The sequence below is a fragment of the Nematocida displodere genome (genome assembly GCF_001642395.1).
Source record: "Nematocida displodere strain JUm2807 chromosome Unknown 9, whole genome shotgun sequence".
Taxonomy (NCBI): Eukaryota; Fungi; Microsporidia; genus Nematocida; species Nematocida displodere.
This window is the reverse complement of record NW_027138138.1, coordinates 44795-57384: the sequence shown is the minus strand read 5'-3', so window position 1 is coordinate 57384 and position 12590 is coordinate 44795. Positions and strand designations below refer to the sequence as shown.

Here is a 12590-nt window from a genome sequence, read left to right as displayed (position 1 = left end):
CTACTGCGCGCCACCACCTATTGTCTTTGCCTTCAGTCTCCCTCCTCCATTTGAATCCGAACAAACCAGGACAGCACGGCGTCCCAGAGGTGTCCAAATACCATAAACACCAAGAAGCTTAGGCACTGGCAGAGACACCACATACCCCACCAAACCAGCCACCCAATGAAAAAGACGGCTCGAGTGCAAAAGTCAAGAAAACGCCTCCAAATGGACAGGCCTGGGCTGAAGAAGGCTGTGCTGGCTGAGAGGCCCGCTGCTAGAGGCCCGCGCTGTTTTGGGAAGATGTTTTTAACCCATTTGATTGTCCGCGATATACTGGGGTGGATTAATGGGATGCTCCAGGTTAAAACATCTGGGTTCTTCCACCGCTTGTATTCTTTCTGGTGCTCTGGAGACTCTTCCCACGTGATTGACTGGCACCATTTGTCAAAAAACGGTTTAACGGCTGATTCTGTGATAACCACCTGTTTTAGGCCGTAGTTCTGACCCGCGCCCTGTTCAAGAAGGGCTCCATCCGGCGCGTACAATACCAAACTGCAGAGCGGGCACTTTAGCACCGTACTGTCGCTGGAGCACCCCACAGGGATCTCTGTGTCGTATATCTGCACCAGCTGTGCCCGAACACAGCCCAGGCAGGAGTAATGCCCGCACCCCAGCAGACAGATATGGAAGTCCCCGGGCTGCGAATCAATCTCGTCTTCCTCCAGGAGGCAGATGGGGCACCGAAATGCGTAGTTGCCGGACATCACCCCTTTGCAAAGGTTGAAGTTCTTGCAGGCCTTATATGGGGGCAGCAGGAGCTCTCTGATGTCGGTGTGTTTTATGGCGCCATAGACCTGTTTGGGAATAATAACGATGCAGGACCTAATTGAGGGAACAAACGGGAGATAGTGCAGGAGATAAGGCACCACAGTGCATTCAATTCGGGCGACTTGGCCATTGACCGTCAAAACCTCCAAAACTGGGCTAACCTTGATGCCCTTGGCCCATTTCTCTGGATTCCCCGTACTCTCCAGGAAAGAAGGGGACAAAGACCCTTTGACGTGGAGCTCTTTAAGTCTTGGAAAGGCGGTGCTAGTCTCTTGAAGAAGACGCACCAGTCTATAGTGCGATATCTCTTCTTTGGACGGGTCTGGAGAATCAAACGCATTCTTAATGAGAAGATGGACCTGAGAAAAATACTTTGGCCTGAAGCTCTTCCATCTCAAAGAGGTAACAAGCTCAAAGGAAACATCCTCCACCATCACAATCTTGATGTTTTGGCAAAAAGAGTCCGCCCTTATCAAATCAGCGAACAGCCCCGAAGGAACAACAAGGGTGCCTATGGTTCTTCTAGACAAGGATGCCGTAACAACATCTCGGGCGGCAAGACTTAGGCCGTAACCATATACTCCGATATTTCTCAGGGTGATTGTGTTGAAAGAAATCCCCGTTTGGCCAAAAAACTCCGTTTGAAGGTCTTCGAGGTATGGAAGATTCTCAATAATTAGATTGTTGCTCTCTAGACCCGCGAATTGGACACTGTCCAGGATACTTAGGTCTACCGCGTTGCTGTTTTTCAAAGAAAACGTGTCCAAGACTACAAAGACAAAGAGCCGGCAGATCAATTGTTTAAGATCAATGGTTAGACACTTTATCGATATCTTGTTTGCAAAAATGACTCTTTTGCTATCTTGAAAGGAACAGTGGGGCATTGTGATTTCCGCAGATATGTTGATGCTCTCTATTTCCAAATTACCAATGCCCATGTGCATGGATTCTAGGTCGTTGGTGTTCGGGAGCAGCCCGGCTAGAATGGAAAGCAGAAGGTTAATAGCGCGCCCGGCGGTTCCAGGCTCCTCTATGTCTCCGTTGTAGAATATTTTTAGGGTTGGGTAGGTGACCACGCTGTTGAACACAAGCGAGACAGGCACCTCGTATAGCGAATCGTACTTGGAAAGATCTATCTTGATAACGCCTATTTTCTGGACCAGTTTGTTAAAAGACTCCTTATCCCTGACAGTGGCCATACGCATTTTAGGGTTGGACTTTTGTAAAAACGTGATGATGTCATTGTCAAAACTCGCGATGCTCCCAAGTATGTTTCTAACCATGTCAAAACACCCTGCAAGAGGAAGCATAACGCACAAAGCTGCCAGTAGATGCTTTGTGGATGTAAAGGTGAAAATACAGCTTATCTTGCGCATTGTCTAATAATTTAGATAAAAAATCTGAATGTACATATACTGTCCAGAGTGATGGATGTGATGAACACCCCCTGAATGTGGCACCTATTTCAAACATGATCTCCAACCTGGCGTGCAGAGATCCTTTTATCAAATTAGTTGATTTATTTCATCTGATGTTGGGTTGGCTCGGACTAGTCGTTATTGAAACCTTCTAACACCCTAGCGAGTGAAACATAGATTATTTGGAAGTACTGGTTGCGCTCTATCTGGGTCAGTTTTCTGGAAATGGCGCGTTTGCACTTTCTCCATCTGCTTTGGGGAGGAATCGGCAGATTTAGTGTTCGTGGTGGGCTGGTGTTTGTGTCTTCGGGCCAACACTGCGTCCGGGGTGGCTGTGAGGGGTGGTTTGTGTTCGGGTGTGGTGAAAGATCACTTGATGTGGTTGCAAGCTGGTCGGGTTGTGGGTGCTCGGGTGCCGAGGGCACTAGTAGGTTTTCTATGGCCCACCCGGCCTTGGGCGGAGAAGTGTTTTGTTGGCTGGTTAAGGATGTGGCCGCGGCTGTGGGCGCAGAGAGTGTGCCTGGCTTACTGGGCACGATCTGTTCGCATACATCGGTGTCGATATTGTAAAAGAACGCCCGCGGCCTTTTGGGCCACACCAGTCCTACCATGTCCCAACTTTTCAAGCTCGCCCATAGCAGGCTGTCTGACTCAATGCAAAAGTGTACATCTTTTATATTTGGAAACAGGTTGTTCATGTTGTAAAATATCTTGTTTAGGTCAGTGGGGGTATAAAGACCACGATATCGGAAAAACAGGGTGCACCATGCTACGTGTTTGTTTTGATACTTTGGGGGCGTTAAAGCACCGCCAGCCCAAAGATCAGTGTAGTGGACGTTTTCCACCGATATTGATGCAGCCTCTACCTCGGAGAACTGGGGAAGCTGGTAGATCTCCAAGAGCCCGCTACTTGGCAGGACCAGCTCCCTGTATCGGTGGGAAAGGATAAAGTGCGGGAGCAGGTCTAGCAAAGTCTGGTGAAACTCGGGGTTTAGCACTTTTATGCTAAGTCTTGCAACAGGGCGGGTGCCTACAAACCCAATGCCCGTGTAAGCATCTAGCTTGTGTTTTTCTTGGAGACCAATGGACACCACACACCCCCTTGGTGCATCGTAGGTATATTCTAGCTCCAAGCTGTTGACGTGGGTGTCATCTGGGCACTTAGGCTGGCAGCCCAGTTTGCAAATAATTGCTGGCACCGAGATAATGGAAAAGAAGAGGTTGACAAGCTCTTCCGGAGTGTTAACAAACTTGAGCCTCTTTATGTGGGTGTTAGTTCGCGGGGGAGTGATGTGGTCCATGGCGATAGGTACGGGCGGAAACACCCGGTCTGCCCGTGTACCAATGGACAACTGGAGGCTCTTTGCTTTGACATCGCCAAGAGCCTGGAGAAGTGTTGTTAGCAACCTCATCTCTTGGTATCCTTGGTATAGAGAAAGGTAGGATTTGGTGTCTCCAATGATTTTCAGATGTTGGTAGACTATGCTTTCATCGAGGAGGGAGGGAATTGTATCGGGTGTGTGTTTTGAAAGATCTATCTTTATAACAGGCTGCGCCTCTATATGCTGTTTGGCAAATGCTTGATCTGTTTGTCCGGTGCATTGGGATAGTTTTTCTTGGTTTGTCACGATAAGAAAGTCCATGGTGGTCTGGAAGAGACCAACAGACTCTTCTTCGGGCATAGAGGCGCAAACACGGCTGAATAGCACAACCAGTGTCTGTATATGATAAAAGTATTTCAGAACCATTTTTTGTTTTGCTCGGGGGCAGTGCACGGCTTGGTATTTATAGTTATTACGAATGCCTGATCAATGGGCTGTTCTAATGCCATGCCCCCTCTTTTCTGTCACTTTTGGCATAGGGGCTGGTAGATCAAACTTTATGCCTTCTCGATGAAAGTGCGTGTTCGGGTTAGACCAGACGTGTGTGTGGTGTTGAATCAGAGTCGGAAAGTGGAGTGGTGTGGAGGGCTAGTGGCGTGGAGGTGGGGCCCGAAGACAAAGTCTTTTATTTTATTTTTACAGCCCGAGCATGCCAGCAATTACCGTCTCAAAGACAGAGTTCTTGCAAGGAATACAGAAACAAATGACAGACGACGAAGTTGATAGCGTTCTTTTTGATTTTGGCCTGGAGCTGGACGAGATCCTCGCCGAAGAAGAAACCAAATACAAGATAGACATTCCAGCGAACCGGTATGATCTTCTCTGCCTGAAAGGCTTGGTCAACGGCGTCTCTGCATATCTTGAGAGCAAGCCCCAGAAAGAGATATCGATAAAGGAAAACGGAGAGGCGGTGCTTGGCACTCCGCCAGCAGAGAGGCCGTTCATAAAGATGGCCATTCTCAAGAACATAGACCTGTCAAATGGAGGGTACCAGGACCTGATAGACTTCCAGGACAAGCTGCACCAGGGGCTAGGGCAGAACCGAGCGCTTATGGCCATTGGAACCCACAACTACGATGTTACCCAGCGCCCGTACACCTACACCGCGATGGAGGAGGAAAAAGTGTCCTTTGTCCCCCTGAACCAAACAAAAGAGTACACCAGGCCGGAGCTAGATGCACTGTACGCCCACGACCCAAAGCTCAAAGACTACACCAAGCACGGGCGGGCAGAAGGAACGGTTCCAGTGCTTTTGGACGGCGCTGGGAGGATTCTTTCACTCCCGCCACTCATTAACAGCGACTTTTCAAAAATAACCCCGCAGACAAAGAATGTCTTGGTGGAAGTAACTGGAACGGACCTTCCCCGGGTTGACACCGCAATGTACTTGATTCTCCACCACTTTTCAGAGGCTGGAACTATAATAGAGGAGTTCCTCTATGCAAAGGCGGGGGAAAGACCACCACTGACCCTTACCAAGCAAGACATTGAAAGGGACCTACTTCTTTCCATCACAGAGCAGACAGCAGCTAAGTACCTCACCAAAATGATGCATCGGGTGGAGGTGCAAAAAGAAGGGGAAGCGTGGGAGGTGTGTGTGCACCCCACCAAGCTTAGACCAGACGTTCTTCACAAATGCGACCTAGTTGAGGATGTGGCGATTGCGCACGGGTACAACAACTTTGAAAAGCTTCTTTCAGCCACCTACTCGTGCGGAGAAGAGCTTCCCATCAACGCGGCGTCAAGCGGGATTCGCAGAGAGTGTGCTATGGTGGGGTACACCGAGATGTTCACCATGGCCCTGCTCTCAAAGAACGACTGCACTGGCTTCGGGATCAGCAGCCACATCCAGCTCAAAAACTCCAAAAGCAGCGAGTGCGAGGTGCTTAGACAGGTGCTTGCGCCATCAATACTCAAATGCATCTTCTCCAACCAGCACCACCACCTCCCAATCAAGGTCTTTGAGGTCTCAGACGTAGGCGTCTTTGATGCCAGCGATGTGGGGGTCAGAAATGACCGCAGGCTCTGCATGGCCATAGCCGGGGCGCAAAGTGGGCTAGAAGATTTGCAGGAAGCATTTGATGTCGTTATGAAGAGAATCGGTGTTCGGGTGGAGTACCAAGAAGAAAACACGGCTCCGTTTCTTAATGGAAGGGCCTGCGGTGTCTACGCCAACGCCAAGCGCGTTGGGAGTCTGGGGATTGTGGATCCTTCAGTTATTCGGCACCACAAGATTCCGCACGTCTGCTCCCTGGTGGAAATATCCTTAACCACCCTTTTAGATAAGGCAAATGAATAAAGGAGTTCGGGTTCTAGACCCTGGAAGGTTTAATTATCATTATCAACACAAACACCAAAACACAATGAGGGGAGCTCTGTTGCTGGTTGTTGCCCTTATAGCATACCTGGCAGATTGCAAGGGCCAGAAAAAAACACCGCGCAAGTACAAGCTAGGAGTTTTCACAACCTACAAGCCAACGATCTGCGGAATTGCCCAGTTTAGCGCAAACATGGTCAATGGTATCAAAAAAAGCGATAAAAACATTGAAGTTGAGATATTCAACATTGTCAAAAGCAATCCAGGGCCTCCGCGGTGGGTTGATGGGGTGAAGGTTAGAGACATTCTCTGCACCCCGAACTCCGAGCCCAAAGAGTTCAGAGCTCTTGCCAGCTACGTCAAGGCCAATCACTTTAATGGCGTTATCATAAACCATGAATACTGGCTGATTTCCAGGTACAAACACTACGAGGTTCTTACTGCAGCCATATCAGCAACTGGAACGGCGGTTTACACCCTTCTCCACACGCCACACAGCTACCCAACGGCCGCAAGGAAAAGACACGTCAGGAAAGTGGCGGCCTCGTCCACCAATGTTTTTGTCATGTCCTGGAAGGGGAAGCACTACCTCCATCACTCCTACGGGATTCCTAAGTCCAAAATTGTCTACTTCCCACACGGTATTAAAACCGCGCGAGTGAATAAGTCGCACCTAAAGTCGCTAAAAATCCCAGCGGGCAAGTTTATCATCTACAGCGACGGCATCATGCACCGGGAAAAAGGTCTGGTGCGCATTGTTGAGGCCCTCACCATTCTTAAAAAACGAAAGCAGATAAGCAACATACTTCTACTGGTTGCCGGGATAAACAGCAAAGGAAGCAAGTACATGGAACAAATTACAGAGATGATTAGGCGGCGAGACCTCAAAAACCATTTTATGTGGATTCCAAAGTTCTTATCAATTGAAGAGATGGCCACGCTGCACAACCGCGCCAACGTCTACATTACTCTGTTTGACGAAGTTATTCCTACCTCAGGGACTCTTACCTACGCCATGTTTGTTGGAGGCACTATCATTTCAACCCCGTATCGCTACTCGGTTGAGCTTCTTGGGGTTGACAATACCCCAGGCCAGGGGACTAGCAACAAAGCCATCAATGATCTGCGGCATGAAAAAGGACGCATTGCCTATGCAGGGGCGTGTGTACCCTTCCACCGGCCAGAAGTTCTTGCCAATATTATTGATCGTCTCAAAAAAAACCCAGCCCTGGCCAAAAAGCTCCGCAAACGCTCCAAGCAAAGGGTAAAGGGATACTCCTGGAAAAACGTTAGTGCACACATTGCCAAGTTCCTAAAAACCAAAGACAAGAAGCCTATCAACCCCGATCCATACACCACCCCCTTTCTTCTCTCAGAGTGTATATGGAACAAAAAAGACATTACCAACTTCCTTGGGTCGCAAGTAGCAACCACGCTTGTAAATGGCACCTATCTTCTGTACAAAGACTCGTTTATAAAAATCACTGCGTCTGTTGCCAATAGACAACTCCAAAGAATGAATATCAAGACCCTAAGCCCGAAAAACAGCACGCGCAAGCTATCCCGAGGAAGACTCAGCATCGACCAGAACCAACATCTAGAAATAACAGCGTACAATAGCAATTATGCCTGGGTGATTACCCCGAACATCGTTTTTGTTGTTGGGTACCAGAAAAGCGACAAATCGCTGTTTTTCAAGGTTCTTTTTGAAAACATGCACGGCAATGCTACAGGAGGTCTTGGCACTTCTCTCCGGCAAAAGTACGATTTAACCAAGCCGCCAGCCCTTGGTTTTGACCGGTTCAAAATCCAAGCTCTTTAAAGAGCGAGACAGATTGGGAGTTGCTCCGGAACCCGTTCATAATAAATATCTTGTAAGGGTTGGTATGGGGCCGATTCTAAAGCCCAAACAGGGACCAGCCTGGGCAAAAATTAATTTGTGGACAGAACATGGAAGTATATTGGCGAACAGAGTACATTTACACAGCAACAGAGATTTCTTGGACCAGAACGTACCTTAAAGAAGCCATTGGTTTGCTGGCAAGTGTTCTATGCACCGATGTAGGCAGTCTTCCAGTTGAGCAAAGAAGATGTATTCGGATGGTGTTCAACAACATAAATGACGTCATCACAGAGCGATGTTCGGGAGCTCTTTTCCAGAAAGAAACAGCAAAAGCCACGGGCCCCAAGGACTTTGAGCTTATATGCGCAATTGCCGCTTTTAACTCGGTTTTCACGCTCATAAACGAGGCCCGAACGCCGCACCGGCTGAGATACTACGTCCCAATGATTTGCGAGTTTATTACTGCAGATTACGCCCTCCCCGAAACGACAAAACCGTTGGTGAAAAAGCTTATTCGACTACTCACCGAAAAACTTAGCGAGCCGCAGCTAGACGGGGTGCTTGCATCGCTCGAGTGTCTCCGAGCACGCGGCCACACTTTGCCTTTCTTTCTACCATCAGAAATAACAGAGTTTAGTGAAACAGCCGTTGAGCAATTCATTTTTCTCCAAACAACGCGGCCAGACCTGGCAAGTCTCTTCAAAGCTCTGCACATCTCTTTTGCAGCCCTGTGCGCACCGGCATTGGGGTTGCCAAACAAAAAGAGTGCACTGCTGACCCAGCCCCAAATATTTCTGGAAGTGATCAAAGAGGCCCTGGGAAAACAGCGCCTGAAAACCCTGGAAAAAGAGAAAGAGAACGAAATCACACGCAGTGTGCTGTTTTACGAGCGACTTGCGCTTCGGCAAACCGCTCTCTCACCAAACATGCCCATTGAGCTCCTCCAACACTGTCTTCTCTGGCCACAAAACACCAAGGATCTCCAAAAAGCCGCTATGCTGGCACTATCTGGAAAAACCCCCGCATCGCTGGCATTCCCCTTTGTTGCTGTATGCCTGGCCTACTTTCTCATTGATCTGTCACCCGAAGCACCAAACTACAGCGTTCTTCTTTCGGAAGGGCACAAAACCGTTAAGCTGGACGGATTTTCTCTACTGGACAGTTTAATGTTCTTTTTATCGCGGCAGAGCAACGAAACAAGGAAAAACGAACAAATCACGATGCTGGGGATGTTTTTGGAGATATACATCGCGCCAGACACGTTTTCAGTGCTTAAGACTCTCCACCAAAGACACAAATGGACACTCCAGCACTCTTCGCTTGTGGCACGGTACATAAGCCACCCAACCCATAGCGCAGACGCCTCAATGTTTATTGCTGGCGTGTTTGTCGATGCTGAGCTAATTGCGCCAATCGAAGAGTTCGGGCTCCAGAAGGAGGCCCGAATCATTGTCAAAGCGCTTAGCGCCAGTAGAAATAGCACCCCCTTCACTAACCGTTTGCAGAAACAGCTGTTTTCCACCAAAACAGCCCCACACTATCCCCTGCTCCTAATTAATGACGCGGTTATCTTGGCAGCAGTCAGATCTATGGTAAAGCAGCACGCTGGCCAAGACACCCTTCTTGACGAAATCACTAGCACTCTCTTGAACACCGATGTTATCGAAAAGAGAATATCTCTCATTCGCAGTGCCTTTGTTCAAGCACCTCCACAACAGAAGCCCGCGCTCTTTATCGTGGTTCTTTACTTTGCCACGCTTCTTAGCTACGACCTTGAAACGCTGTCTCTTATCACCCACTCTCTACAAATGCCCATCTAGCATAGCGAAAAAACAGGCGTGATTGGCGCTGGGCGGTTTATTATGCTCTGACGCAGGGCCTTAATGCTTCGCATCATGCCTGTGTATTGACACTCACTGACCTACCATTTCTGGCCAGGCAGCAGCAAAAATAATAGGCAGAATAATGGTGGCATCTGCATGAACCTTCACAGAGGAAGTATGCTTCTTTATCTTGCCCCACGAGACTGCTTCATCTATCTGGGCCCCTGCATCGCTTCCGTCGTACTCTTGCGCAGTGTTCACTAGCACACAGTGGTCCAGCCCGTTTCTAAAGAGATTGGCATTGAGAATGTGGTGCTTAACGATGCCTGCACCAAGTATTAGTGCGCCAGTTCTCTCGCTAAAGACCCCTTCTCTATTAATAGATGCGATGTCCTCTACAACATCAATGATTAGCTGGCTTCTTCTTTTATAGCAGGTGATAATATCTCCAATTGAACCGTCAGTTATTCCGGGGCAGTAGATAGGAATGCCGTTTTTGTAGCCCCAGTAGCAGATAGACTCCTCAGACTTAGCTCTTCTCCCAAGCTCATAGATTAGCCTGGACGGTGTTATGATTGCAACATTGCCAATGCGTCTGTACCCCTCCATCTGTCTTTTTTGCGCTCCTGTTCCAGTCAAGGTGTCAGGCTCTTCTATTTTCCCATCTACGATGTCATCAAGCAGAGATAGCAGCCACTCCTCAAAAACAAAGTAGTTTTTGTTGGGAATGAGCACATTCCCCACCCTGTTCAGTCCCTTGGCTCTTAGAGTAGCTCCCTGAAGCGTAAACTCTCCCATCCGTGTTGGCTCAAGCGTTTTGATGATGTCTTCTTCAATGCCCCCGGCAGTGCTTGCGACCACCTGGAAGCATTTTCCCTTGAGGAGGGCACAGAGAATATCTCTCAGGCCCGAGCTGACCAAGTTACTGGTGAAGCCTAAAAACATCTTAGCTTCTTTTTCCTTCATTGCTCTTAGCTCTTCTATCGCCTGGTGGAGGTGCGTGCCTTGAAAACCGACTGTTTTGTACCCGCTGCACCACTTAGAGAGGTCCGTGGGAATGAAGTTCTTTCCCGAGACTATCTCCATTGCCTCTATTTCATCGTCTATATTCTCAGCGCCTGACTCCGCAAGTGCTCTAACGCCCCCCGCCTCTGTTTCGCTGCTTCTCTTCTCCGGCATGGCTATTTTTTTTCTGTGGCTTTTGCCTTTTAAGTGTCTATGTGTGTGTCTATGGCCGTGTCTGTGTCGGTGCCTGTGCCCGGCACATTTTCTTTCTTTTGGTTGAACGGCCGAATCTTCTGTCCCTTCCCACCCTTACAGAAAGCTTTTGAGGTAAGCCCTTTGAAGTGCAGCCACATGAAATACGCCCAAAGCAGAAAAACGGCCCCAAATTGCCCAACTGCCAACAAAAACGTCACTGCCCCCTTTAGATTGGCGTGGGTGAGTTGGCAGCTTGGCAGCCCCGCGGTGCTCCGAACCCAGAGGACAAATAGACACCTAACAGCGTCCAGCGTTAAAAAAAGCACAAAGTCGTGGTAGTTTCTCTTGCCAACGCAGTTATTCAGCCAGGGGCAGTGGTGGTCCATCTCACTGACGCAAGCGTTGCACTCCCGGCAGTGCGAGGTATCTTCGTGCCTGAATATCTCGCAGGTGTAGCAAAACATCTCAAAGTTCAACTTCCCGCCAATCACAACCACCCGGCCAAAAACATGCGCGCCCTCTTCCACCACTTTGTACCCGCTATCTGCAAATGTCACCGCCTTTGCATAGGTGCTATTCCTTTTTTTCACCTTCCCAGGATCTGAGTATCGCAAAAAAACCAAATGGGACAGAGAGTAGAAATAAAGAAAAACAACGCCCCCAACCTCCAGCGATGTGCGAGAGTACGCCAACCCTAGCAAGCTTCCTACTCCCTGCACCACAGCCGTATAAAGTGCTTTATATGCTCCTAGCTTTGCCATCCGCGCTTTAAAGTGTTCTCTTTTACACAGAACTTTTTTTATTGGTTTCTTAATTTAGCCAATCGCTGACCTACACTGGACTGGTTATCGGGGAGGATAGAGTGCTTGGTGCAAGGGGCATCGGTGTGGCTAGCTTTTCAGCCGCTTCTTTAACAATCCTTTTCTCCCGGTAGGTTCTTCTTTCAAAGTTTAGGAACAGCGCGATGAGAATAACGACATAAACCATGTTGAAAACAATCGCAGAGTACTGGTAAAACTTGATGGTTGGGTCGCTACTGAACGATTTGGGGTTGGAGATGTAGAGGAAACCAAAGATAATTCCAACAAAAAACTGGGCTATCTGCATAAAGGTAATTGCCCTCTTAAACGGCGGGCGGATACCAAGGACCGTGCCTGCATAATAGAGATACATTAGGCTGTGGATGAAGGAGTTAAGAACCACCCAAATCCACCCGCAGTACGTCTGGGAAAGGCTAACCAGCCAGCACGCCACGATGGCCCCCGCATGGTGGTACATCTGCAAAAAGCTTGACTCCTTTCCCGAAGCAAAGAGAATGGCTGTATCTACTATCTCGTAGTACTTAGATATGTAAAAGATCCATATCGAGTAAGATAGCTGTTTTTCCAGGTTGCCGCTTGGGTCTTCAATAAACGAAGAAAAGGGCAGGCTCCAAAACCCGCCCCAAACAACGGAAAAGGTCTTCACAAAGACGGCCATGCTAAATACGGCCATTCCCATGTTGTGCAAAAACATAACACTCTTTAAAAAAGCCGATTTCCCTTTCAGGAGCGATAATGTTTTTTCATTGTTGCCAGCCACCCGGGTCCGAGCATGCAGTTTTTCTCGCCTACCCAAGTCTTTGATCCTTTTGTTGTTGTTTATCACCCAGATCACATATGCTATCGAAGAAAAAACAGGCATCTCCCAGTGCAAGGAGATGTTTTTCATTTGGGCTAGCAGCTTGTCACTCATTTCTGTTTGTTTGACAAATTATTTTATTTATGCTTCAATTAATTAAGTTCAGGAGTATAC

General features: G+C 48.4%; 8 protein-coding genes across 8 annotated transcripts; 3 read left to right on the top strand and 5 right to left on the bottom strand.

The window, feature by feature from the left end:
- Positions 1–32: 32 nt before the first annotated feature.
- On the bottom strand, positions 33–2189 carry NEDG_01887 (uncharacterized protein; the record flags this gene model as incomplete). Its single annotated transcript, XM_067689305.1, has 1 exon — positions 33–2189. The coding sequence occupies one exon, from the start codon at positions 2187–2189 to the stop codon at positions 33–35; it is 2157 nt and encodes a 718-aa protein (XP_067544837.1).
- Positions 2190–2362: 173 nt separating this feature from the next.
- Positions 2363–3913, bottom strand: NEDG_01886 (uncharacterized protein; the record flags this gene model as incomplete). Its single annotated transcript, XM_067689304.1, has 1 exon — positions 2363–3913. One exon carries the CDS (start codon positions 3911–3913, stop codon positions 2363–2365), a length of 1551 nt encoding a protein of 516 aa, XP_067544836.1.
- A 349-nt stretch (positions 3914–4262) lies between these two features.
- On the top strand, positions 4263–5912 carry NEDG_01885 (phenylalanyl-tRNA synthetase beta chain; the record flags this gene model as incomplete). Its single annotated transcript, XM_067689303.1, has 1 exon — positions 4263–5912. One exon carries the CDS (start codon positions 4263–4265, stop codon positions 5910–5912), a length of 1650 nt encoding a protein of 549 aa, XP_067544835.1.
- On the top strand, positions 5905–7752 carry NEDG_01884 (uncharacterized protein; the record flags this gene model as incomplete). The annotated part of the gene is made up of 1 exon (XM_067689302.1): positions 5905–7752. One exon carries the CDS (start codon positions 5905–5907, stop codon positions 7750–7752), a length of 1848 nt encoding a protein of 615 aa, XP_067544834.1.
- Positions 7753–7880: 128 nt separating this feature from the next.
- On the top strand, positions 7881–9593 carry NEDG_01883 (uncharacterized protein; the record flags this gene model as incomplete). The annotated part of the gene is made up of 1 exon (XM_067689301.1): positions 7881–9593. The coding sequence occupies one exon, from the start codon at positions 7881–7883 to the stop codon at positions 9591–9593; it is 1713 nt and encodes a 570-aa protein (XP_067544833.1).
- A 93-nt stretch (positions 9594–9686) lies between these two features.
- Positions 9687–10775, bottom strand: NEDG_01882 (deoxyhypusine synthase; the record flags this gene model as incomplete). Its single annotated transcript, XM_067689300.1, has 1 exon — positions 9687–10775. The coding sequence occupies one exon, from the start codon at positions 10773–10775 to the stop codon at positions 9687–9689; it is 1089 nt and encodes a 362-aa protein (XP_067544832.1).
- A 29-nt stretch (positions 10776–10804) lies between these two features.
- NEDG_01881 (palmitoyltransferase ZDHHC9/14/18) lies at positions 10805–11557 on the bottom strand (the record flags this gene model as incomplete). The annotated part of the gene is made up of 1 exon (XM_067689299.1): positions 10805–11557. One exon carries the CDS (start codon positions 11555–11557, stop codon positions 10805–10807), a length of 753 nt encoding a protein of 250 aa, XP_067544831.1.
- A 70-nt stretch (positions 11558–11627) lies between these two features.
- On the bottom strand, positions 11628–12530 carry NEDG_01880 (uncharacterized protein; the record flags this gene model as incomplete). The annotated part of the gene is made up of 1 exon (XM_067689298.1): positions 11628–12530. The coding sequence occupies one exon, from the start codon at positions 12528–12530 to the stop codon at positions 11628–11630; it is 903 nt and encodes a 300-aa protein (XP_067544830.1).
- Positions 12531–12590: the final 60 nt, after the last annotated feature.